At 38.6% G+C, this 25,107-nt stretch overlaps 1 protein-coding gene and 1 long non-coding RNA gene across 7 annotated transcripts; one reads left to right on the top strand and one right to left on the bottom strand.

The window, feature by feature from the left end:
- The first annotated feature begins 7,585 nt into the window (after positions 1-7,585).
- On the top strand, positions 7,586-18,961 carry SIKE1 (suppressor of IKBKE 1). 5 transcript variants are annotated; one of them, XM_035700780.2, is made up of 7 exons: positions 7,611-7,921; positions 8,155-8,260; positions 9,143-9,285; positions 10,491-10,604; positions 12,824-12,877; positions 15,183-15,297; positions 15,818-18,961. In XM_035700780.2, exons 1-6 carry the CDS (start codon positions 7,763-7,765, stop codon positions 15,294-15,296), a joined length of 690 nt encoding a protein of 229 aa, XP_035556673.1. In that variant the 5' UTR covers positions 7,611-7,762; the 3' UTR covers position 15,297; positions 15,818-18,961. The 5 variants fall into 5 exon arrangements, with proteins under 5 accessions (XP_035556675.1, XP_035556673.1, XP_035556672.1 ...); XM_035700782.2 differs by lacking the exon at positions 15,818-18,961 and having other exon boundaries at positions 7,586-7,728; positions 15,183-15,789; XM_035700779.2 differs by lacking the exon at positions 15,818-18,961 and having other exon boundaries at positions 7,612-7,921; positions 15,183-15,789.
- A 51-nt stretch (positions 18,962-19,012) lies between these two features.
- LOC112664170 (uncharacterized) lies at positions 19,013-25,062 on the bottom strand. Of its 2 annotated transcripts, XR_004806270.2 has the most exons (3): positions 24,476-25,054; positions 19,668-19,781; positions 19,013-19,248 (listed from the first exon to the last, which is right to left on the bottom strand). It is a non-coding gene; the product is annotated as an uncharacterized LOC112664170 (long non-coding RNA). The 2 variants fall into 2 exon arrangements; XR_003139544.3 differs by having other exon boundaries at positions 19,013-19,781; positions 24,476-25,062.
- Between the last annotated feature and the right edge of the window lie 45 nt (positions 25,063-25,107).

Below are 25,107 nucleotides of genomic sequence, written 5' to 3'. Positions count from 1 at the left end.
ACAGGCAACACCTTTTTTGAACGTGGCCACAGCAACTTCTTGCAAGATACATCCATGAAGGCAAGAGAAACAAAAGCAAAAATGAACTATTGGGACTTCATCAAGATAAGAAGTTTTTGCACAGCAAAGGATACAGTCAACAAAACTAAAAGACAACCTGCAGAATGGGAGAAGATATTTGCAAATGATGTATTAGATAAAGGGCTAGTTTCCTTAGTTTCCTATAGTTTCCAAGATCTATAAAGAACTTATAAACTCAACAGCAAAGAAACAAACAATCTAATCATGAAATGGGCAAAAGACATGAACAGAAATTTCACAGAGGAAGACATAGACATGGCCAACAAGCACATGAGAAAATGCTCCACATCACTTGCCATCAGGGAAATACAAATCAAAACCACAATGAGATACCACCTCACACCAGAGAGAATGGGGAAAATTAACAAGGCAGGAAACCACAAATGTTGGAGAGGACGTGGAGAGAGAGGAACCCTCTTGCATTATTGGTGGGAATGTGAACTGGTGCAGCCACTCTGGAAAACTGTGTGGAGGTTCCTCAAAGAGTTAAAAATAGATGTGCCCTATGACCCAGCAATTGCACTGCTGGGGATTTACCCCAAAGATACAGATGCAATGAAACGCCAGGACACCTGCACCCCGATGTTTCTAGCAGCAATGTCCACAATAGCCAAACTGTGGGAAGAGCCTCGGTGTCCATCGAAAGATGAATGGATAAAGAAGCTGTGGTCTATGTATACAATGGAATATTATTCAGCCATTAGAAATGACAAATACCCACCATTTGCTTCGACGTGCATGGAACTGGAGGGTATTATGCTGAGTGAAATAAGTCAATCGGAGAAGAACAAACATTATATGGTCTCATTCATTTGGGGAATATAAAAATAGTGAAAGGGAATAAAGGGGAAAGGAGAAAAAAATGAGTGGGAAATATCAGAAAGGGAGACAGAACATGAGAGACTCCTAACTCTGGGAAACGAACTAGGGGTGGTGGAAGGGGAAGTGGGCGGGGGGTGGGGGTGACCGGGTGACGGGCACTGATGGGGGGCACTTGATGGGATGAGCACTGGGTGTTATTCTATATGTTGGCAAATTGAACACCAATAAAAAATAAATTTATATTAAAAAAAGACTACCCAGTGCTCATCTCAACAAGTACACTCCTTAATACCCATCATCTATTTAACCCATCCCCCCAACTTGGCTAGATTTCTCTTCAAAGAGTTTGCTAATCTGTATCTCATTAATTAAAGATGAAGACTCTTTGCCAGCTGCTTCCACAACAACCACTGCTGATGCAGCTACATAAAATAGAAATGGTGGCTATAGTATGGAAGACACCCAGAAGTTCCCACTGTCTTCTGAGGAAATGAGAGTAGTAGCTCTCTCATTGTGGCTAGGGAACTTACCAGAGAAGTTCACTGCAATATCAGGAGGTACCAAGGTGGTCTATAACTAAGGACTCTAAAGACTACTGCCTCAGTCAGGGACCTATTGGGATGTACAGCCTTAAGGAGATACTAGGTCTGTAAACCCCTCCCCACTACCCACTATGGGTCAGGGAGGTATACCAGGCCCTGAGTCTAGAGAGGATAAACAAAGCCTGTGGAGAGGAACCAGACCAACTAGGCCTCCACAAGGCTGAGGTTTGGGGAGACACTCTTTGCCCCAACATCTCAAATGCAGATTATAGAAAATAAGCTACAGTTGCTGTACACATCTGTACAATAAAAGTAAATTTGTGGGGTGCCTGGGTGGTTCAGTTGGTTAAACATCTGCTTTCAGCTCAGGTCATGATCTTGGGACCTGGGATCCTCGGATGGAGCCCCTCCAGGTCCCTGCTCATTGGAAAGCCTGCTTCTTCCTCTCCCTCTGCCCCTCCCCACCTCATGTGTGCTCTCTGTCTCTGTCTCTGTCTTTCTCTCTCTCTGCACTCTCTCAAGTAAATAAAATCTTTTTTTTTTCAAGGAAATAAAATCTTAAAACAAAAAGTAAATTTGTGACTCCATTGCATACTGTATTACAAAGAGATCAAAATTGGTCAGCAAACTTGTGAAATATTTGGAGCACATTAGATGAAGACATTAAAGAAATGTTTTAAAAGACAAATAGCCAAGTCCATTAAAATAAAAGTATGGTTACCGACCCTTTGGTCCTATACTGACTCCACCATTGTCAATAGGACTTTGGGGCTGGCTACATTCACCAGTCCTCCCTCTCTGTCAAGCAAGCAGCTTTACAACCCAGAGTCTAATCTAACAAGAGGTAGTTTGATTTCACAACTGGGACCACCCATCTTGTTGTGCCCCCAACATTTTGACAATTCCAAAAATGCCTGTTTTTTGGACTCCCTCATTAATCTGAAAGAGAATAGACTTCTTGTTTACTTAAGAAATATACCAGTCATAGCTTTTGTTTCTTTGTTTTTAATCTCCATATATGAAGGATAAGAGAGCAATGCCAATGATGTTCTGATTTCATTAAAAAAAAAATGTGTGTGTATCAGTTTCCTAGGCCTGTCATAACAAATTACCACTGGGTGGCTTAAAACAACAAAAATCTATTCTTTCACAGTTATGGAAGTCAGAAGTCTGAAATCAAGGTGTCAGCAGGGTTGATACCCTTTGAAGGCTCTGAGGGAATCCATTCCATGCCTCTTTCCCATGTTCTGGTGGCTGCAGGCAAATCTTGGCTTGTAAACACACCACTCCAATCTCTGTTTCCATCACATGATATTCTCCCCGTGTGACTGTGTGTCTTCTTGTTTGTTGCCTCATTTTAAAAAGATTTTATTTTTTAGGTAATCTCTACACCCAACATGGGGCTCGAGCCCACAACCCTGAGATCAAGAGTCACACACTCCACTGACTAAGCCAGCCAGGCACTCCCTTTTCTGTCACTTCTAAGGACAACTGTAATTGGATTTAGGGTTCATCCTAACCTGGGATGATCTCATCTTAAGATCCTTTTCTTAATTATAAATGCAAAGATCCTTTCCAAGTCAGGTCATAGTCACAAGCACAGGGAGTTAAGGCTTGGACATATCTTTTGGGGAGACAAAATTCAACCTACTACAAAGTACATTTAAACCTCTTAGGAAATAGGGTGTCAGTTTAAATATTAAACCAGGGCAATAAATTATTAAGTAAGACAACCAATCAGAATTACAGACTTTTTAGATGTTAAAGGTTATTTTCACAGGCCACAACAACAATCTCTGAAGTCAGGGTATCTCTTAATTAGAATTAACATTTATGAGGAGTTTTATGTTGCAAATACGTATCTGCTTTTCTGACTTTCTAGGAGACTAAACATTTTTCCTTATCTTATTGAGATTTCTTTTACCATAATTATAATGGTCTGTGGTTTTTCAAGACCAAGTCCTAGAAAGCCATTAGTTAGCAGCAACAGGAAAAAAATAGGTATGAGAGTTCAAAACCTAACCTACGGAGGACAAAGGAGCAAAATAGAACAGACCCATTTTTCTAATCTTACACTAACAATTTCATTCCAAATGTCTCCTGAGATGCATATGCCATACACAGGAAACTATTTTCATGCTTCTCACTTTCATACACTCCAGAAATTGGCATGGATACACTCACCATGCTGTGTCCATTCACTACCAGGAAGGAGGCTTGATTAGCATTGAACTGCAAGAGCTTTCTAATTATTTTGATGAGTTCACTTACATTGACATAATCAGGTGCAAGGAACTCCGTTTTATCCAGGATAGGAAACCACTTCTCAGCCATGTATGGTTCTTTTTTTCCCCACCCTTGTATGGTTTTATTATCAATGGAATTTGGGTAGGAGGCTGCTCTCGGGTAAGTCTTCCATCTTTAATTCTTTGTTTGAAGGTACAGCACCATTTGAAGTTCTTCTCCAAGGTCTGGCATGGAGATTGAGGGGGTGTGGCAGCAGTGGTGGCTCCGACTGTGGTGACACAAGAAGTCTTTATCTTCTATAAAGATTTATTAAATAGCTGCTATGTCCTTTCTCCTGGTTTTTCCTCCTTCAAATGTCCCCCTATTCTCTTGTAACTCTTCCTCTATTAGATCCTTCCCATATGAAAGCTACAAATATGCTCAAAACTTATTCATAAAAACAAAAACACTCCCTTATTTCTGTATCCCCTTTTAACCATTGCTAGAATCATAGGATTGATCAAGGGTTGGAGTTTATTATTTGCATTCATCTTTTTTTAAAAAAAAGTGCACAGGGGCACCTGGGTGGCTCTGTTGGTTAAGTGTCCCACTCTTGATTTTGGCTCAGGTCATGATCTTAGGGTAGTGGAATCCAGCCATTGTACTCCATGCTCAGCACCAGAGTTGGCTTGTCCCTCTCCTTCTGCTCCTCCTCTCCCCCTGCCCCCTGCTTGCACGTGCTCATGTTCTCTCTCCTTCTCTCTCAAATAAATAAATAAATAAATAAATAAATAAATAAATAAATAAAATCTTCCCCCAAAAAAGTGCACATAAATTAGGGGTACTAGAAAGACTGTGGTTCAGATAGTCTATCATAAGAGCCCTCCCTGGGCAGCACTGGTGGCGCAGCGGTTTAGCGCCGCCTGCAGCCCAGGGCGTGATCCTGGAGACTCTGGATCGAGTCCCACATGGGGCTCTCTGTATGATGCCTGCTTCTCCTCTGCCTGTGTTTCTGCCTCTCTCTCTCTCTGTCTCTATGAATAAATAAAAAAAAAATAAAATCTTTAAAAAAAATAAGAGCCCTCCCTGTCTGGTCAGGGAAAGAAAATTAGACCACAAAAAAGTAATCTTATGGGTAGAGATAATATGGACATATTCAAAAAAAGAAGAGCTAGATGAGGTCAAAGAGACAATAATGGGAGAAAAGGCTGCAAGAACTAGACAGATTGACTACAAGTCAAACAATTAGACATGAAAGCTTACAACTTCTGATAAGGAACAATTCTTGGTGAATGATCAAGGGTATGACCATGAGAGCACCTAGGTGGTTGAGTGTCTTCCTTTGGCTCAGGTTGTGATCCTGGGGTTCTGGGATCCAGTCCCACATCGGGCTCCCTGCAGGGAGCCTGCTTCTCCCTCTGCCTATGTCTCTGCCTCTCTCTGTGTGTCTCTCATAAATAAATAAATAAATAAAATCTTTTATTTAAAAAAAAAACGAGGGGTATGACCATGAACATCCAAAATAAGTTCAATGTCTCTAGAAATGAGGAGGCCAAGGAAGACTATTAGATAAACTATCCACATGGACGTGAATGTCACACAAAGCATGAAGAATTAAAAAGACTGCATGCCAATTCCTCAAATCTATGAATAAAGGAGAGTACCTAATGCAGAAGGTCAGTAATTGATTGCAATAAGGAGGAATAGAGGATTCTTCAGCTGGAAGATACAAACTTCAAATAAAGTAGAGGTTTTACAGAGTAGTGGGTATGAGTAATTGCCTGGCAGTGTCATTGGGGAATTAGAATGACCAGTGTAGTTCTCAGCCCTTATGTGGGCAGAGAAGAATAATTATCACCACTGAAAGGGCAGCAGCACTTGTAGTGTCCTTGTGGGAGAGCTATTAGAGGAGAAGGTGATTTGAGGTAGGGAGACCAGTTGGGAGACTGTTATTGCTTCATTTGGATGAGAAATGATGATGGCCCAACCTACCCAGTAGCAGTGAGAATACAAAGAAGGATATATGTCCTAAAGACATAAAGGACATATATTGCTTTGATAACTAAGTGTGAAGAATAACTAGAAAGAATAAAGGACAACTTTCAGGATTCTGTTTTGGGCAAATGGGTATGAATGTGCTCTTTACTGAAACAGATGGAGGACCAGATTTATAAACAACAATAATGAGATCAGGTTTTGACCTTGTTGTCCTTCTACAAATACCCTATAAGCAACCAAAAATATATACTCTAGGCTCATGAAAGAGGTTGGGGCCACAGAGATGGATTTGAGAACCACCATCCCTGAATGGAAGTCAAAGACAAGTAAGGGAAAGACATCACTTAGGGAAAGTGTTTTGTTTTAATGATTGAATGAAACCTCTTTATATCTGTGGTTCTTTGTTAATCTTTTCCCTGTTGGTCTGTAGTCCTGATTTGTTATTTTTGTTGAACTTGTTCCTGATCTCCATCTTGAGAAACAGTTATTGAATGTCTCCATTGTGCCAGCTATTGGGAATACAAAAGTAAAATGCACTGTTCTTTTCCTGCTGCTTCTCTAAACTCTCACTACTGCTCTGAGGCTCTTGCCCCCTAATCTTGTCATTACCTTCAATTATTTGAGTATGAACTCTTTCTCCCATTAGAATATTAATTCCTTAAGTGCAGATACCCTGTGTCATTGTCTGCCATGTTCTAGACACTAAACAGTGCCTGTAACAAAGCAGACCCTCCAAAAATACTTATTAAAGTAAGAATGAAAAAGGATGAAGTTTGATATACAAGCTTGACAAAGTAAACTCTTATAAACCAATATAACAAATAGTACAAAGGTCATTGCCTTTTTGGTTAATTTATTTTTTTAATATTTTATTTATTTATTCATGAGAGACACAGAGGCAGAGACCCGGGCAGAGGGGCAGGTTCCCTGCAGGGAGCCCAATGTCGGACTCCATTCCAGGACCCTGTGATCACGCCCTGAGTCAAAGGCAGACGCTCAACCACTGAGCCACCCAGGTGCCCCCTGGTTAATTTACTTTTAAGTTATTAATTGAATTAAGAGAGAAAAAATAGGCAAGTAGAAAATAATGACTATCTCACACCCATTAAGATGATCATCATTAACAACAACAGAAAACACCAGGTGTGGGCAAGGACTTGGAGAAATTAGAACCCTTGCGCACTGCTGCTAAAAAATGTAAAATGGTGCAGCCACTGTGGAAAACAGGATGATCTTTTCTCAAAAAATCCAAGGTAGATTTACCATATGACCCAGCAATTCCACTTTTGGGTACATAGCCAAAAGAACTGAAAGCTGGGATTCCTTCAGTGGATGGATAAACAAAACATACCATAGACATACAATGGGGTATAATTAATATTTTATATCCCATATAATGGGATATAATTCAGTCTTAAACAGGAAGGAAATTCTGATGTGCACGGACAGAACTCGAGGACACGTTCTGTGAAATAAGCTAGTCACAAAACAACAAATATGATTGACAGTGGCACCACTCACTGTATATAAGGTATCCGAAATAGTGAAATTCCTAAAGGCAGAAAGCAGAAGAGTGGCTGCCAGTGGCTGGGAGGAATAAGTAGTTAATATTTAACGGGTTAAGAGTTTCCATTTGGCAAGGTGAAGAGAGTTCTGGAAATGGATGTGGGGACGATTGCGTAACAGAGAAAGCCCCTTAATACTACCGGAGTGTACGTGTCAAAATGGTTAAGATGGTGCATTTTATTGTATTTTACCGTAGTTTTTAAAATTAATTTTAAAAAGAGACTAAGCACCAAAAAAAGATTTTAAAATCCGGTGACTGAAAAACAATCCCCATCAATCAAAACCCACAGGGAAGGAAGAAACCCGGGTCGCCCAGCCACACGCCACCTCGATCACCGCGGGAGCCGGAAGCCGAGGGCGGGGCCGGCCGGGCTGCCGGAAGCCGCTGGTTCAAGTAGGGCCACCCGCGGACTAGGCCCCACTGCGCAGGCGCATAGGGCGGCCGGAAGTGACGTCGATAACGCTGAGCCAGGTTCAGGGAAGAGTAGTGTAGGTGAGCAGGACGGGAGCAAGGATCCGGGGCCACTATGAGCTGCACCATCGAGAAGATCCTGACAGACGCCAAGACGCTGCTCGAGCGGCTACGGGAACACGACGCGGCCGCAGAGTCGCTCGTGGATCAGTCCGCCGCGCTGCACCGGCGGGTGGCCGCTATGCGGGAGGCGGGGACGGCGCTTCCGGACCAGGTCGGGCAGAGAGTAGGGGTCGGTGCCCGCAGGATCTGTGCACCCGAGGGGTGGAGGGCAAAGGAAAGCGGGAACTCGGCCTTAAACGTATGCCTGGTTTCAGAGGGTGGCGGTGAGACTTTCCTTCGGGGTCGGGGCTGAGCGTGCTGCCCTGGAGCTCCGACTCCTTCTTCAGTTGCATCCGCGGCTGTTCTCCTGTTAACGGCGCGCTTAGTCTGTCTCTGTTTGTCCAGTATCAAGAAGATGCATCCGATATAAAGGACATGTCCAAATTCAAACCTCACATTCTGCTGTCCCAAGAGAATACACAGATTAGAGACTTGCAGCAGGAAAACAGAGGTTAGTCAGGACTTTTTGTGTAGTTATGATTTTCTAACATCCAGTTATATTTCAAAAGTTCTTGCCAAACGAACTATTCACATCCTATATGTATCTCCAGATCAGTACTTTTAAAAGCGTTATCCTGCGATGGCCCAGTAACGATAAAGTTTGTTACTTTAAGGTCATCTGACTGACTTTGCATATATAGGCAAGCTTATCAAAGGGGAGCTTAGTGGAGTTGAATTGTTGCATGGTTTACTTTTTTATCCCCATATGGATACTTGCATAACAAGGTGTTAATATCCTCAAGGGCTTGGATTTTTTTATGTTCAAATATTAATTGAAATAAGCACTGACGCTAAGATTGAAGAGGGTTTTTTTTTTTTTTTTAATGTTCTTGTGCAGGGTGGAAGAACTGAATTTTAGCCTCGGGGTATATATTCTCAGGCTTGATGTGTACATTATTAATAATAGCGGTATGAAGTTATTTGTATAGTAGTTTACAGTGCGCTTTCATTTATATTATCCCATTGTATTATCATATCTTCATTTTGAGGTAGATAAGCTGGTACTTAATATTACAGTGCAGTTAAGAAATAGGCTCAGAGAGGGTAATAATTTGCATAAGTGTAGTAGTAAGCTAGTAACTCACAGAACTGAACTGAAACCCTTGTCTCCTGATTCTACATCTCATGTTGTTTATACCAGATGAAGCTGCCTCTGCCTAGAAAGTTATTTTTCACATAGACCTAACTGTTGAGTTTTGTGGACTTAAACACTGATTTATAATTTTGTATTCATGGTATTTCATGGCGTGTCATAAAATTCTGTTAAAAGAGTTTTGGCTTTGGGAGCTATCTCTCAGACATCACTGCCAAGTGATTTTATTTTTTTTGGTAGAGCTATGGGTTTCCTTGGAGGAACACCAGGATGCTTTGGAACTCATCATGAGCAAGTACCGGAAACAGATGTTACAATTAATGGTTGCCAAAAAGGCTGTGGATGCTGAGCCTGTCCTGAAAGCTCACCAGTCTCACTCTGCAGTAAGAAACTTTAGTGAATAAATTCTGAATGAATGAGATTGAAATCTCTAATTATTTTAAATTGTTCACTTGTTTTTGAAGAAAACTAAGCTTGTCTTTCATATTTCTCACATTTGCTGTTGATTTTGCTGTATCTTGTAAGGATATGATTAGAAAGCAGGGGGTAAGGGGCTGCTCAGGAGCTTTTTTTCTTTGAGTGGGACTAAGGTAGGTTCCTCACCCCACCTGCCCCAAGATGTCTTTGCAAGATTAATGGATGCCTAGTTTTTCCACCAAACATAATGCAAGGTAGTGCTGAAGGTACTCAGTAAATACTTGGTTGGTTATTATTGTACTTTCACTAAACTATAAGCTCCTTGATTATAGGGAGCATGGATTCTTCTTTTATACCTAACACAGTACCTGGCATGTAGCAGACAGAAACCTTTATTAAACTGAATTACGTAGCATCATATTATGTTAGAAGTATGGTTTTAAAAAAAATACATGGCATAGTTTCTACACTTTGATTGCTTATGCTTTAATTTGGGAGACCCAGTTATTGTGCTTATGTTTCTAGAGTGCTTCATGGGTGGCATTGTACATTTACATGTACTATATCATTTAAACCTGGATTAATGAATTGGCACCTCACTATTTGTTCCATGGAATTTATGAAACATAAACTTCATCTTAGAATCCTTTGAAAGCATTTTGCTGACTTAACAAAAGTCTTAGGGAACAGGAATACTTTCAATATGTGAACAGCTCTCAAACATTTCTCATCTGGAAGAGAAAAACTATTTTTCTGTAATCTGGAGGAAAAAACTTTAAGATTAAAAGAGACAGTTTAGCTCATGTGAAAAACTTGGGAAGAGATATATCCAAAAAAAGAATAAAGTACCTTGGAAGCTTTGGTAAGCTGTGGTAAGCTTCCTGACAATAAAAGTATTCAATTTAAGTTAAACAGCCACATAGAGATATTGTCCATTGTCCAGTGGGTGGTTAGACTAGAATCAATCTTGAAAACAAATTGTAAATACTACAAGATAACTTTATTATAGCTTTGCCTCTAAGGACTCGGATTACAGTGAAATGCCTGTGTAATTTCTGTAGCATAGATTAAATGAACTTTCTAACATCATCATGCACATGTTCTCATGAACTTCATATCTGCCAAAAAGATAACTTTTTCACCTTTTTCTCTTTTCTTAATATCTTCACAGGAAATTGAGAGTCAGATTGACAGAATCTGTGAAATGGGAGAAGTGATGAGGAAAGCAGTTCAGGTGGATGATGACCAATTTTGTAAGATTCAGGAAAAACTAGCCCAATTAGAGGTAAGATTGTTGCTCACAATACTCAGGGAGTTTTCTCAGAGTCTGGAAGGTATGCCATCACTATCCTAGGCAGTATATTGATGTTTTCTGTGTATTCATGATTTAAAATTAAAACTCCCCCTCCAGGGGCATCTGGGTGGCTCAGTTGGTTGATTGTCCAGCTCTTGATTTCGGCTCGTCATGATCTCAGGGTTGTGAGATTGAGCCCCAGGTTGGGCTCCACACTCAGCCTCTTTCTCCTTAAGATTCTCTCACTCTTCCTCTGCCCCTTCCTTTACTCTCACACTCAGTCACTCCCTCCTTCTCATTCTCTATCTAAAAAATAAGTCTTAAAGAAAAACCAACTCCTCCATACCCTTTTCAGGAAAGTAAATCTAATCAGCAACAAACAATGAAAATTTCAACTATGTATAGGCTAGAAATTGAGATATTGTCATATCAAGAGGGTAGAAAGAGTAGAAGAGACAAATTACATGTGAGTTAAAATCCCTCTGTCATAAAAGGAAATCAAATAGGTAATGTAAGAAATTGATAAGAAATAGTAGTTTAGGCATTTTAATAATTATTATTCCTCTATTAATTATGTAAGTAAGTACCTAAATAAATAGGTAAAAGTGGGTAGCCCAGCTGGCTCAGCGGTTTAGCGCCGCCTTCAGCCCAGGGCTTGATCCTGGAGACCTGGGATCAAGTCCCACGTCAGGCTCCCCGCATGGAGCCTGCTTCTCCCTTTGCCTGTGTCTCTGTCTCTCTCTCTCTCTCTCTCTGTCTCTCATGAATAAATAAAATCTTAAAAAAAAAAAAAAAGAAATAAGTAAAAGTTTTAAAAGTGGTTGCCTTTGGGGAACAAAACCAAGGGCCTGCTGTTTATTTTATAAACCTTATAGTCTTTATTTTTTTTTAAGTGATTTCGTGTAATATTTTGATTATAGCAGCAAAAATTTACCCAAAAAAGGCCTGGTGGTATTATTATGCCCAAAAATTATTAAGGAAACACAAAACAATAGATGGTTTGAATGTCGCTTATTATGAGATGCTAACTTGGGCCCTTTGAGAAATACCACAGAGAAAAAGAATATCCCTGCTCAGAGTCTAGTGAAAGGAGTAAGTCTAATACTTACATGATATGAAATGGTTTATACATACCAGGAGAGATGCAAAATACTAAGAGAAGTGGTTTATATGGTAGACAGTTTAATGACTATAGGCCCAAACTATAGATGAAGCCTAAAGATGCTGTGGTTTTACCAGAATTTCCTGCAGAATAAGGATGGAGAATGCAAGCTGCCCTACCTGGAAATCAAAGGGAGTGACAAGGTCCCAATTAGGAATTAGTTAAAATGATAAATGACCTTATCTACACTCTCCCTGATTTACTCAGATAAGAAAACCAGCCCTTAGGAAATGGACAAATTTTCCTTAATATTTTAAGTGGAGGGATGCCTGGGTGGCTCAGTGGTTGAGTGTCTGCCTTTGGCTCAGGTCATGATCCTAGGGTCCTGGGATCGAGTCCTGCATCGGGCTCCCTGCAGAGAGCCTGCTTCTCCCTCTGCCTATGTCTCTGCCTCTCTCGTTCTCTATCATGAATAAATAAATAAAATGTTTAAAATATATGTATATTTTAAGTGGAAAGAACACAGGCATCAGATTGAAACCCCAGCAATACCACATCCAAGTTGCCTGAGTTTGGACAAGTCTTTGGACTTTTGTGAGCCACAGTGTCTTCATCTTAAAAAGAGCATGGATGTGAGCAGTGATACCTGCCCTACAGGTTGTTTTGAAATGACAAATGTAAGACACCCAGTGGTACCTAGCTATGTCCCTAGTGAGTAGTTTCTTCCCCTTTTCTTCCTTTCTCCAAAACTGAAGGACATCCAGGAGAGAAGACTGAGCAAAGTGAAAATATTATTAGGAATTTAAAAGGTAGAAGAAATAGTATAACTTGAGGGAATCACAAAACGTATGACAAGTAGTGAATTCCTCAGGTGGAGAGAGGCTTCGTATTTTTCCTTGTTGTCCTAACACATGGCATATAGAAATTACTTAGTAATGAATGTATGTTAAATGATTAACAATTAGTGTTTTAGGAAATTCTTATTTTGTTTCCGTAAAATATTTAAAATTAAAATAACACGCCTTCTGTTCCTGGCCCAAAACAATTATTCTGATGCAGTTTAATGGTCAAAATACCTAAAATAAATGAACCTTTTTTTTTTTTCCAGCTTGAAAATAAGGAACTTCGAGAATTATTGTCCATCAGCAGTGAATCTCTACAGGTCAGGAAGGAAAACTCAATGGACACTGCTTCCCAAGCCATCAAATAACTCAACTTACAAATGACAGCTGGAGATTGTTTATCAAGGAAGGAAGTTATTATCTTTCTGTTCGAGTATTGTCCATTTAGTGTCTTGCCTCAGACTTGATTTATTGTGGATTAAAGGTATCAGGTGGCAGTTTAGAATTTGCAGTCAAATTGGCTGTCCACAAAACAGTTTTTGGGTGTGTTTGTGAAAATACACACTGAGTTTCACCATTCCTTTCTCTAAGAGACTGTTTTTAATTTTCAGTTCTGGGACCTCAATTTATATAAACTGTGGTATCAGATCCTTTTTGTTTCTTCACATCTCTCAAACTTAGATCCTTTATTATAAGCCAGCAATTTTTATTTATATAGGATTGTAAGTTACAAGTCTAAAAAAAAAAAAGTCTAAAAATTTTTTTAAAGATACTAGCTTTTTAAATCTATTTGGCATAGCCTAGATTTTTTTTTTTTCCCATTTGAGAAAAGGAATACAATTCCACAGAACTAGATTGGCAGATTCTCTGATTTGTAATGTCATTCACCTACTATGAAGTTTTAGGTCTCTCTGGTGCTAAGAGTTGGCACTTTATGACATGGTGTCTTTACTCTTAATTTGAGAGAACCTACTGCTAGTGCCCAAGAAATATACTTGAAAATAGATCACCCTTTTCTTCTAGCGATAGTAGAGTCAGCATATTGTTCAAAGAATCCTGAGAAGTTTGTCCTGTGTGTGTGCACATACATTTGTACCCTTAGTTCAACTGCTGAAAGTAGCTGTTATTTATTCTATTAGATATTAGTAGTCAACTTTTCAATATTGTCCTAGGAAATCTTCAACTTGGGTGGTTTATTCAGTGGAAGAGCATACAATGGGTTTATTCACATCATAGTTTTTAGGTACTACATTCTATTTAATTTATATATAACTTCTGTCTTACAGTTAAGGACCATCACTTACTTAGATGTCTTTCATTATTAGTATGGATAGTTGGCTTTATTTTTAGATCCATTTTTCACGAGGCAGCAAAGTTTTATCACCTAATGAGAGTTATTACATTCATTGTGCTGTGTAGACAACAAAGCAATGTTGAGATTCAAATGCTGAGCGGTCAACTAGGCTCATTTATCAACCCATTTGCCCATCTCAGTTTAGTCACACATGACAAATTTACAAATTACTCCATGTAATTAATCAGTTTGGGTTTGCCCAAAAATAACTGAAATGATGAATCTTAAACCTATCCATATTTTCCAGTAGCACTAAGCACCATACTGCATGGGAGAGACACAGTATTAAAGTTTTTGTTAATGCTTTGCGTGATGTAAAATTTCTTTAATACTGCCATAAAGAAATAACTCCAGTTAAAACAATAGAACCTCACTAAGATATCCTAAAAACATCTGATCCTAGTAATATTGAAAGAACTTTGCCAAAGTTCTTTAATGGTGGTCTTTAGTGATTAAGTATATGTCATTTTAGAAACTCGAATTTCTATTCAAAGTCCTGCATAGAATCTGAAAAACACTTTCACCCCCAGTGCAGGCATTTTTATCTTGTTTCCCAAGAGTAAGTAAAACTTTAGTCCAGCCATTTAGCTTGAAGTATATGCCCTAAGTGTCTCTGTGTGTCCCACGGTTCCACTTAGAACACAGGTACCCTTGTACAATATGTCAGCTGCCATAGCCAGTTTTCAGTAAAAATGATAAAGTCATCAAATGGCCCATTAAAGTATGACATGGTGTCTCCTTATCTACCTTCTGTTCCTTTAAAGTCATAAAGTTGTTTATGTCTTGGATATGAGGATAAACCTATATGTTAACTTTTCCCCTTGGCAAATCAAAAGCTTGGAGTTTGAGTTTAAAGAGCTCTCATTGCCCTACATAATGTAAATTCTGGCTAGTGTTAATACAAATACATCATTTCTAATAAAAACCTCACTTTGAGAATAACAGTTAATTTTACTCAGTAACGAGTCTTAATTATTAGGAAATTCAAAGGTTTATTTTTCATATACATATCAACCTGTCAGGTAGACAGGGCTTTTCATAAGTATCTTGTAATTAGCATAATGTAGTCAGCAGCATAACTAAAAATAGTTGTTTCTAAAATGGTAGTCTCATGATTAGAAATCCAAAATTATACAATTACAAATCAAATTATAAAATTAAGACTGAGTTTGTGAGTACCTTGAAAAATCTTTTATTATCGATTTTTACCTTAATAATACCTTACCTTTTACCTTGACTTATATTAATACATTATCTACAATTTGATTCAGATGTTGGAGGACTACTTCAGTGTTCCCCAAAATGGCTTGCAGACTACTAAAATAGAAATTTGGGAGTGGGATCCAGGAATTTGTATTTTAATAATCATCCCAGATAACGTCTAAGGTACTAGCTTGAGAATTCATCTAATCTATGTACCAGGCACTTCATTTGGAGTTATGAATAGAAAAAAGGTGGGGGAAAGGCCTTGATACTTTTTGAAGAAAAATTTGGTAGAGGAGATAAGTATACATATAATTACAGTGCAGTGATACATCCAATATGAGGATGAATACGATACAGAGGAGGGGCTATATGGAGGAGAAAGCTTGGTGCTTTTCATTTACCATATAATCTCCATTTCGGCTGTACCTCATTTTATGCATTCTTGTGCACAAGGAGGTTATGCTGTATGTCTAAACTGGAACTAAGACTCCAATCCAGAGAGACTCTTAAACATACTCTTAACCACTACATTAAGATGCCTTTAAATGCCAAATACTGGTCAGAGTTCAAGTGGTTCTTGATTAGCAAAATCTATTTTTACTAATAGTGCAAAAGAAACATCACAGCCCATTTATTAGAAAATATGAATTCAATAAATGGAGTCTTAACTAATGAGACGTATTTGTCATCTCTTTTCTAGAATGATGTAGCTGAGAGCATGTAACTGACATGGACAATATTTAATCAGTGGTCTTACCTATGTACAGAAGAATGCAGTTCTGTCTTTCACATCTGCCGTTTCTCATCCTTCATGTTCTTTTCTTGTGGTTACAAGAAGGTTGGTGCTGTACCAGATGTCTTGGCCATATTGAAGGCAGGAAGAAAAAGGGAAATGTCCTGTGCCAACTGTGTGTACCCTCTTTTACGAAGAAAAGCAAAGCTTTCCCAGAAATTCCAGACATATTTCCCTGTCTTGCTTGCCTCTTTAAATTCGTACTTCTGTCTGCAAAAGCTGGGTACATAGTTGCCTCAAATAAAATCAGTATTCCGTTAGCAAGGAGGAAAGAGTATTGAGAAAGCAATTAACAATGTCTGACAAGTCCTTTTATGTTGAAAGTTTTAACAAGTGAAGGCATTAGCTGAAGGTGTTGGGTAGTCAAGCGCAATATCCTTGTTCCTATCCTGTTTAGGGAATTCCCTCACCTAATGAGGCAGAGCCTGCCTCCCTCCTAAGAAATTTGAAAGTGTCAGATACGTTTTCCCAGCCTCTTTTCAGCTAAGGAACTTGCAACCACCTTCAACTTTAAAATTTAGGCAAAGAAGCAAGAAACTATGCAGTATTCTCTGCGTAAAGGCCTACAACACTGGCTACTCTACGCAGTTTCACAAAGAAGCAGCAAAAGTGGCTTTAGTGACACTCAGTATCCAGTGTCAGCAGGGTCGCTGGTATAAGCTGCAGTGTCTCTGCCACACAGTGGGATCTTCACTGAAGCAATTATCTGAAGTAGATAATAGATTATCTGAAGTAGTAGTAGAGGCTCTGTAGCCTCTAATTCTGGTTTTTCTGGCTGTCTTAGACATCCTGAGGATGCTGATTAGCCTTTTTAAAAAACACTTTTTTGTTAAAGTTAACCTGAATTGCCTATAATTAAGAACACTGACTGGTAAAATAAGTATAGTTTTGAAAACAACCATGCAGCATGTGCTGTGGCTCAGTCAGTTAAGTGCCTAACTCTTGATCTCAGCTCAGGTCTTGATCTTAGAGTTGTGAGTTCAAGCCCCATGTTGGGCTTCATGCTGGGCATGGAGCCTACTTCAAAGCAAAACCAAAGGCAACCATGCAAATACAGATTTTGCCAACACTTTATACATAGTGTTATATTTTAATATTTAACACTTATAAAAGGATGTGTAACATACAAATAGATTATCAATCATTTGTCACCTCACTTAAGAATTAGAACATTACCTGTACTTTGTATTTATCGATTTGAGCTCCTCTCCTGTCTCTCCCCACCTCCCTTCTCCCTTTTTGATAGTTTACCACATGCAAAAAAGACATAAAATATGTATGAATCCCTAAAGTGACATGTTCTAGATTTGTTCCTTTTTGAGCTGTATAAAAATGGTATATTTTACATAGTCTATAGGGATATGATTTTTTTCACTCAACATTATGTTTCTAAGATCCTTTTGTTACACATAGCTATTATTTATTTCCACTGGTCCATTATATTTCATTGTGACTATATAATAGATTATGATACATAAAGTACAATTAATGCATTTTTAAAACCCTTGCTGATATCGGACTTCTTAATTTTTAATTCTCCATCTAACTCATTTAGATTAGATATATTTCACAATAAGCAGTCATATTGCACATTTTTCAGTTATTTCATTTGCAGTTGTCTAAGCAACTTTCAGAGGGAATTAAGGACTATTATCTGTTAATACAATGGAAAGCAGATAATGCTTTTTCTTTTATCGCTCAACTAAAGAGGCAGAACCTTCAGAGCTTCTAAATGAACTACAATTCATTCAACATTTCATCTAGCCTCCTAAAAATACATGAGGAATGGATGGAAGTGGACTTCTGCATGATATCCTAAGATTCATTTATTTCATATTTTAACATATCTTACACATAAGATAAGTCTTACACATGTACAGGTTTGTGGTGTGGTTGATTCTAAGCATATGCAAAATTGGCTATGTTCCTGATGGCATGACTGGACAAAGGTAAGCTCTTGGTGTTTTGGTCAAGAAACTTTTAAGCACTATTTGAGAAGGGAATTGAGGTTTAGCTGTTGTCTGAACTTTTCATTCATGTGAACCTTCTTGTAAGATCAAAAGAGTGTCAGTATAAGCACTTGGGAGTATGGCTATATTCATTCTCTACTGCTATGTAACATTACCACACATTTAACACTTCGAAGCAATGCCCATATATTCTCTTACAGTTCAGAAGTCAGAAGTCAATGCAGAGTTTAACTAGGTTCCCATCTAATGATCTCACAAGGCTGAAATCAAGGTGTCAACATAGGTTAGCATCTCCTCTGGGGCTCTGGGCCCTCTCTCAAGTTCACATGGTTGTTGGTAAAATTCATTTCTGTGCAGGTGTAAAACTCCTAGGACTTCAGGGCCAACAGGAGATCATCTCTCTGACCTCCCTTGTCTCCCACCTCTAGGCTCCCTTTTAAAAGCTCACCTGAGGGGTGCCTGGGTGGCTCAATGTTAAGTGACCAACTTTGGTTTCAGCTCAGGTAGTGACCTCAGGGTCCTGAGATCGAATCCTGCATCAGGCTCCACACTCAGCAGGGAGTCTGCTTGAGATTCTCTCCCCCCGCCCCTCCCTTCAAACCCTTTCTCTTTCCCCTCCTCTTTCTCTAAAGATAAATAAAATCTTAAAAATAAATAAAAGCTCACCTGCTTAGGTTAGGCCTAACCAGAAGAATCTCCCTCTTGATTAACCCAACTGATTTGAGATCTTAATTAGAACTGCAGTAATCTCTTTACCATAAAGAAGGTATGAGGTAACCTCTAATACTCACAGGTCCAGCCTATGCTCAAGAACAGGGGATTATACACAGCATGTACACCAGCTGGTGGGATTCTTGGTAGCCATCTTAGAATTTTGCCAGCCACATGGCTCTTAGCAGGAATAAAATCCTGGATAAAACAATGAAGCACTCTTAGGAAATCCTGCATTACCAGTATTCTTGGTGGCCCAAGAATAATTCTGTGAGGAAAAACCTGCACAGCGATGAGTCAAAAAGAGATTCAGCAAGATCTATTAATGTAGGCTAAAACTAAAGTTCAAGCAGAAAAAGATTTGCCTAGTCTCTGTTAGTTTCCTAGAGATACCGTAACAAATTACTATAAACCAGATAGCTTAAAACAACAGACCTTTATTCTCTCACAGTTCTGGTGGCTAGAAGTCTGAAATTAAGGTGTTGACAAGGTTGATTCCTTCTGGAGGCTTGAAGGGAGAATGCGTTCCATTCCCTTTTCTAGCTTCTGGCAATTCTTGGCATTCATTGGCTTCTAGATCTATTACTGCAATTTCTGCCTCAGTCTTCACGTGATATTCTCCCTGTATGTCTGTGTCTGTGTCCAAATTCCCCTCTTCTAAGAAAATCAGTCATTGGATTAGTGTTTACCATAATCCAGTTATGACTTCATCTTAATTTGATTACATCTGCAAAGACCCTATTTCCAAACAAGGCCACATTCTAAGCTTCTGAGTAAACATGAATTTTGAGAGGACAATTCAACTAAGTATAGTCCCAAAGTATCTCCCTCCAAACATCAGTAATTGTAAAGGAAAAATAACAATTTTACTATGAATAATCCTGGCCGACTGCACTTTAACCAATTGATTAAGGTAAACATCACTAATACATTTCAACATCTTATGCATCCTGGTATTTTGCAGTGAGAAGGGTACATCACCACTGTAACATTCTTCAAAATAATGCATAACCTCAAACTAAGCAAGAGAAACATCAGATAAAAACAAGTTCAGGGATGTTTACAAAATAACTAACCAATGTTGTTCCAGAGTGTCCAGGTCATGAAAGATAAGGAACAGCCACAAAATGGAGGAGAGTAAGAAGACCTAACAACAGTGGACCAATCCATGGTGGGACCCAGATTTGATTCTGGAAAATAAAATGGATATTAGGGGGAAACCTGAATTAATTTTGTAATTTAGTTAATATTGTGTCAAGGTTAATTTCCTAGTTTTAAATATTGTTCTATGGTTAGGTAAGCTTAACATAAGGGGAAGGGACACCTGGGTGGCTCAGTGGCTGAGCATCTGCCTTTGGCTCACGTTGTGATCCCAGGGTCCTGGGATGGACTTCTGCGTCAGGCTCCCCATGGGGAGCCTGCTTCTCCCTCTGCCCATGTCTCTGCCTCTCTCTGTGTCTCTCAAGAATAACTAAATCTTTAAAAAAAAAAGGGGGGGGGGAAACTGGGTGAAGGGTTTATAAGAACTTTCTATACAATTTTTCTAATTCTTTTGTAAGTCTAAAATTAAATTATGTCAACAAATACACATTCCCTTGCTTACTGAGGCATAATTTCAAAAGTTTATTTGCCTATAAAATTTTTATTTTTTTAATTTTTAAAACTTAAAAATTATTTGAGAGAGAGCACGAGCAAGGGGAGTAGCAGAGGGAGAGGGAGAAGCAGGTTCTACACTGAGGAGGGAGCCCTAGGTGGGCTGAGCCGAAGGCAGATGAGCCGACGGCAGATGCTTAACTGACTGAGCCACCTAGGCACCGCTACACGGTTGTTTGTTTGTTTTTTTTAATGTATACACTCAAGTTGTTCTCTCACTTCTTTTCCTTGACTTTTTCTTATTCATATGTATTGATTTAGTATATAATCATGATACTATTACATTGTCAGTTTTAAACATGTTACAAACATAATTCTCCTAGTTTGTTGATTTTTAATTTTTAATGCTGTCTGTTGATCAATGACTATATTAAAATATAGTCAAATTTATTACTACAAAGAAAGAGATTCAGAAAAGTTAAGTTTTGTGAAGAAGTTTTAGGAATACCTTCACCAATTTACTTTTTTTTTACTTTTTACTTTTTACTATATACACATGAATGACACATGATAAAAACATTTTAAAACTTTTATCTAATTAGACCTAAACTATATCTAAATAAGTTTTAAAGAGCTCCATTCATAAATACAAAAATTCTAAGTAATAACAGTATTATGTCAGAGTGAAAATGGCAACATATTTTCTTTTTGCTGGTGCACAAATAATGATGTACAATCTATACTGTTTTAGATTTAATGAAATGTATAATTCATTAATTCATGAATATTTATTAAGTACTTAGTGTTATATTAGTCCCTGTCCTAGGTTTAGGAGATGCAATGATGAACCAGAGAACTGAAGCTTGGGCTATTGTTTAGGAAGAAGAGGAATTAACAAACCCATAAATGTGTTAATTTTGGATGGCAATACATGTTATGAAGACAATAAAGCCAGCTAATATTATAGAGAATGATGGCAATAATGGCTACTTTTACTTTAGAGAAGACTTTTGTGAGACTGTAACATTTGAGCTAAAAACTGAATGATGAGAAAGTCCCAAAAAGTGATGATGGGGTGGGGGTGCGTGCAGGGCACCTGGCTGGCTCTTGGCTTCTGCTCAGGTCATGATTTCAGGGGCCTGGAATTGAGCCCCAGGTTGGCCTCCACAGTCAGCAGGGAGTCAGCTTCAGGATTCTATCTCTGTTCCTCTGCCTCCCCCCCGCCCCCCCACTCACCCACCCAGGGTGCACTCTCTAAAATGAATAAAATAAATCTATTAAAAAAAAAAAAGGTGATGGTTTTAGGGAAAGAGCATTCCAGATGGAGGCAAAAGTAAATGTAAGACTTCTGAGTAGGAACAAATTTACAATGTTGGAAGAACCAAAATAGCAATGGAATTAAATCATGGTGAACTAGGGTTAGAGATTTAGTGGGAACTAAGTCACTTAGGGCCTTGTAGGCCATGGTAAAAGACTTTGGATTTTATCTTAAGTGCAATTGGTTTTCATTAGGATTTAATTTAAGTTGAATTGACAATATTATTTTGCTCTATCCTTCCCTATGGCTGATTCCCAGAGCTAAAGTGTTAAAATGACTACCTTTATAGTGCAGCAGCTTAGCATGTCCACATAATTCTTGCCTTACATGCAATGTTGACACTTTAAAGGGAAGCATTATAGTTTTTGCATTATTCTTATTTAAATTCTAACATTTTTATTATATATTGCTATTATATCATTCTTATTTACACAATGCATCTTAACTGTTGGGGGCTTATTAATGAATACAAAGTTTTGGAATGCATGGTTCTAGGACTAAATCTTAATTATTTCTTAATAATAAGAAATGATTATTCTTTATGAAAGTTTCTGCTCTAAATGTTTTCCTGTTCTAAAATCTTGAATGTGGATCCCTTTACCATCCACTATTACCAGAATTTTACAAAAGAAGTTCCCTTTACTTCCCTTAAATAGGAAGAACATAATGTCAGAGTAAAAACAGTCCTTAAAATTTTGAATAAATTTAGCCTTATTTTTAAAAAATCTCCACATTGACCTAATTTTTCACATTTCAATGAGAACTTACAAAAATCTCATCCTATACAGTTGCCATCCATCACTGCCCAAGAAAATCTTACGAATGTGTAAGAATGCTTACTTTCAATCTCAAATATATCCCAGAGATATGTGCTTATTGATAATTGTAGAGAGGAAAAAAAGCCCCACAATCATAATTAATTTCATTGTCTCTTTAAGTTTCTCAGAGAAGAAAAATTAGTATGATAAATACCAAAAAATAATGTATGCATTTTTTTGTTTCAGGTTATTCCTTTTTTTAAAAAAGATTTTATTTGACAGAGCGAGCGAGCAAGCAAGCAAGCACAAGCAGGGGGAGGGCCAGAGGGAGAGAGGGAGAGAGAGAGAGAGAGAGAGAGAGAAGCTGACTCCCTGCTGAGCAGGGAGCCCAATACAGGGCTCAATCCTAGGACCTGAGCCAAAAGCAGACACTTAACCGACTGAGCCACCCAGGAGCCCCTCAGGTTATTCCTTAATAGACTAAGTATCTCCTCAAAATCCAAGACTACCCCATGGTATAGGAGAAGGTTTCCCAAATGACTTCACCAGTTTCTGCTTTAACTTCTGTTTAAAATAATAAACATAACACCATAAGTATATTTTTTCATAAGTATATTTTTATAGCTTTTAAATTTGACTTCAAAATTAATCTGAAAAAATTGCCTTAAAATGTAGTGATCTTCTAAAAATGAAACCAACTTCTAGTTATGAGTAGTACTTGTAGAAAGAATAAATCACTTACACTAGTGATTTAAATCAAATAATTCCATCTTTTGCTTTCTTGAATGCATTGAAAGCTAAAATGTATGCCTCAGGATGTATGCATATTTGTATTTTGTATTAAGTGTAAACTGATAGTAATTATGGACTGAGGAGGAATTTATTTTTTTTAAGTTTTATTTATTCATGAGAGACAGAGAGAGAGAAAGAAAGAGGCAGAGGCAGAGCAAGAAGCAGCCTCCCCACAAGGAGCCGGATTTGGGGCTGGATCCTGGACCCTGAGATCACGCCCTGGGCTAAAGGCAGACACTCAACTGCTGAGCCACCCAGGTGTCCCCTGGGAGGAATTTAAAGGCAATTGAGACAAAATCAGAATGATGAGGATGAAATGATTATATGATTTAAGAAAGTATTTAGAAACTATGTGTAATGGTAGAAATCAAGACCCATTCTTCTGAATTAATTGCAATTGTATAGATAGAATTTAGTGAGACTATTATCTTTTTACATTTCCCATTACTGTGATATTTGAGAATGTGCACTCTTAGACCTAATTCTACTTTTAGCCCAGCTTCACATGACCTTGTTTCTAGTGCAAGAGCCCTGGGCAGTTTCTCTGTAACATTAGATTGGAATATCCAGACTAGATCTATTGCTGAGAAGAAGAGATCTCAATTTAGGAAATGGACAAAGGAAACAAAACAGCTGGTTTGATATATCAAACGATTTGTACTGCCCCCAACAGAACATTCCAATTTCTAACAACTTCCTACACTGTTGTTCAGTGCTATTCATTCTACAAACTTTTGAGAGTTGTCTATGCCAAGCACTGCCAGGACCAAGGATACAAAGATGAATGTCACAGGCCCTGTCCTAAAAGTATCACTACCGAGTATAAACTAATAATTACAATTCAGTGAGCTAGGAAAGCATTGAAAGCAAATATGAAGCAAATATCTTGTGCCTAGGAAAACAGGGGACGTCATTAAAGGGAACAAAGAGGCAGCTTGGAGGTGGAATGGAATTGGACCAATACCAACAGAGGTAAGAGAAAAAATCTTTCAACATCCTAAATAGGATACTGCCTCCTCTTAGAATTCAAGATAATTTGCTGAGAATTGGAGGGTATTTACTCTCTTAACACTGCATTTACTTTGCTGTACACGTTTAAACTTGTTTTTGCGATTACTGAATGATGCTAGACTGAAAGTTCCTTGAGGACAGAAACTTATCCATTTATTTTGAGAACTGTACACACCCCAACGATGACATATAAGAGATGCAGGATAAATGTGTTGAAAGCGAAAATAAAGTGGGTAGCAGAGTTCTCAAGAGCATGACCGGTCATTGTTTACCCAATACTGTCAAGAGAGAGAGCCATGGAATCTGGGAAAAGCATTCCTCTCACCAGAGGGTACTGCTCCATTGTTTGACAAGGGATAATTCATTGAACTTTTCTGTGGACACAATTAACTATTTTCCTCCTTCCTCTTACCTCGTTGGATTAATCATCCATTTGCCCTGATTTCCACCTTTTGGTTACTGATTCAGCTTCTTTGATTACGGGATACAACACAAATATCTTCTGGTGACTACAAAGGTCAGTTGAAGGAGTTGTGGGGTTTTTTGTTTTGTTCTTTAATGATTATGCCGCTTTGCTCACTCTTGTCCATCTGTTGCAACCAATATAGTTTCTGGCAAACAAAGGTCTCGCGTAAAAGTTCCGAATTACCTTACTGAAAACCTACTCTATACTAATGAAAACTCCAGTGTATTATAGCAGACAGAAAAAAAAAGCTTGCACTGTGAGGAGAATCTGGGTCTGGGGCTTCCGGATTATCGCTGAGAAAAGCGAAATCCTTTATAAGACATTCCTTGATAAGTCCTCCAAATTGTTCGCCCTTAAAGTTTACCCTGGCCTCGCTGCTTTAGGCATATTCAGGTTTGCAAAGAGCAGAGACGCCCAAAGTTACCCGCCCCCCCGCCCCCGGCGTCCCAGCGGAGTCAGTAAACACCGAAATTGCTTCCCGCAGCTCCCAGGGGAGGGAACGTAGGGCTAACAGTGGCACCATCTTGGTTGTGGTTAGGCGCAGGGCACCGGTTGGCGTCACTCAACCCTCATGCGCA

This window comes from Canis lupus, chromosome 17 (genome assembly GCF_003254725.2).
Source record: "Canis lupus dingo isolate Sandy chromosome 17, ASM325472v2, whole genome shotgun sequence".
Taxonomy (NCBI): domain Eukaryota; kingdom Metazoa; phylum Chordata; class Mammalia; order Carnivora; family Canidae; genus Canis; species Canis lupus.
The sequence above is the reverse complement of the archived record's forward strand: the minus strand, read 5'-3'. Positions and strand labels throughout refer to the sequence as shown.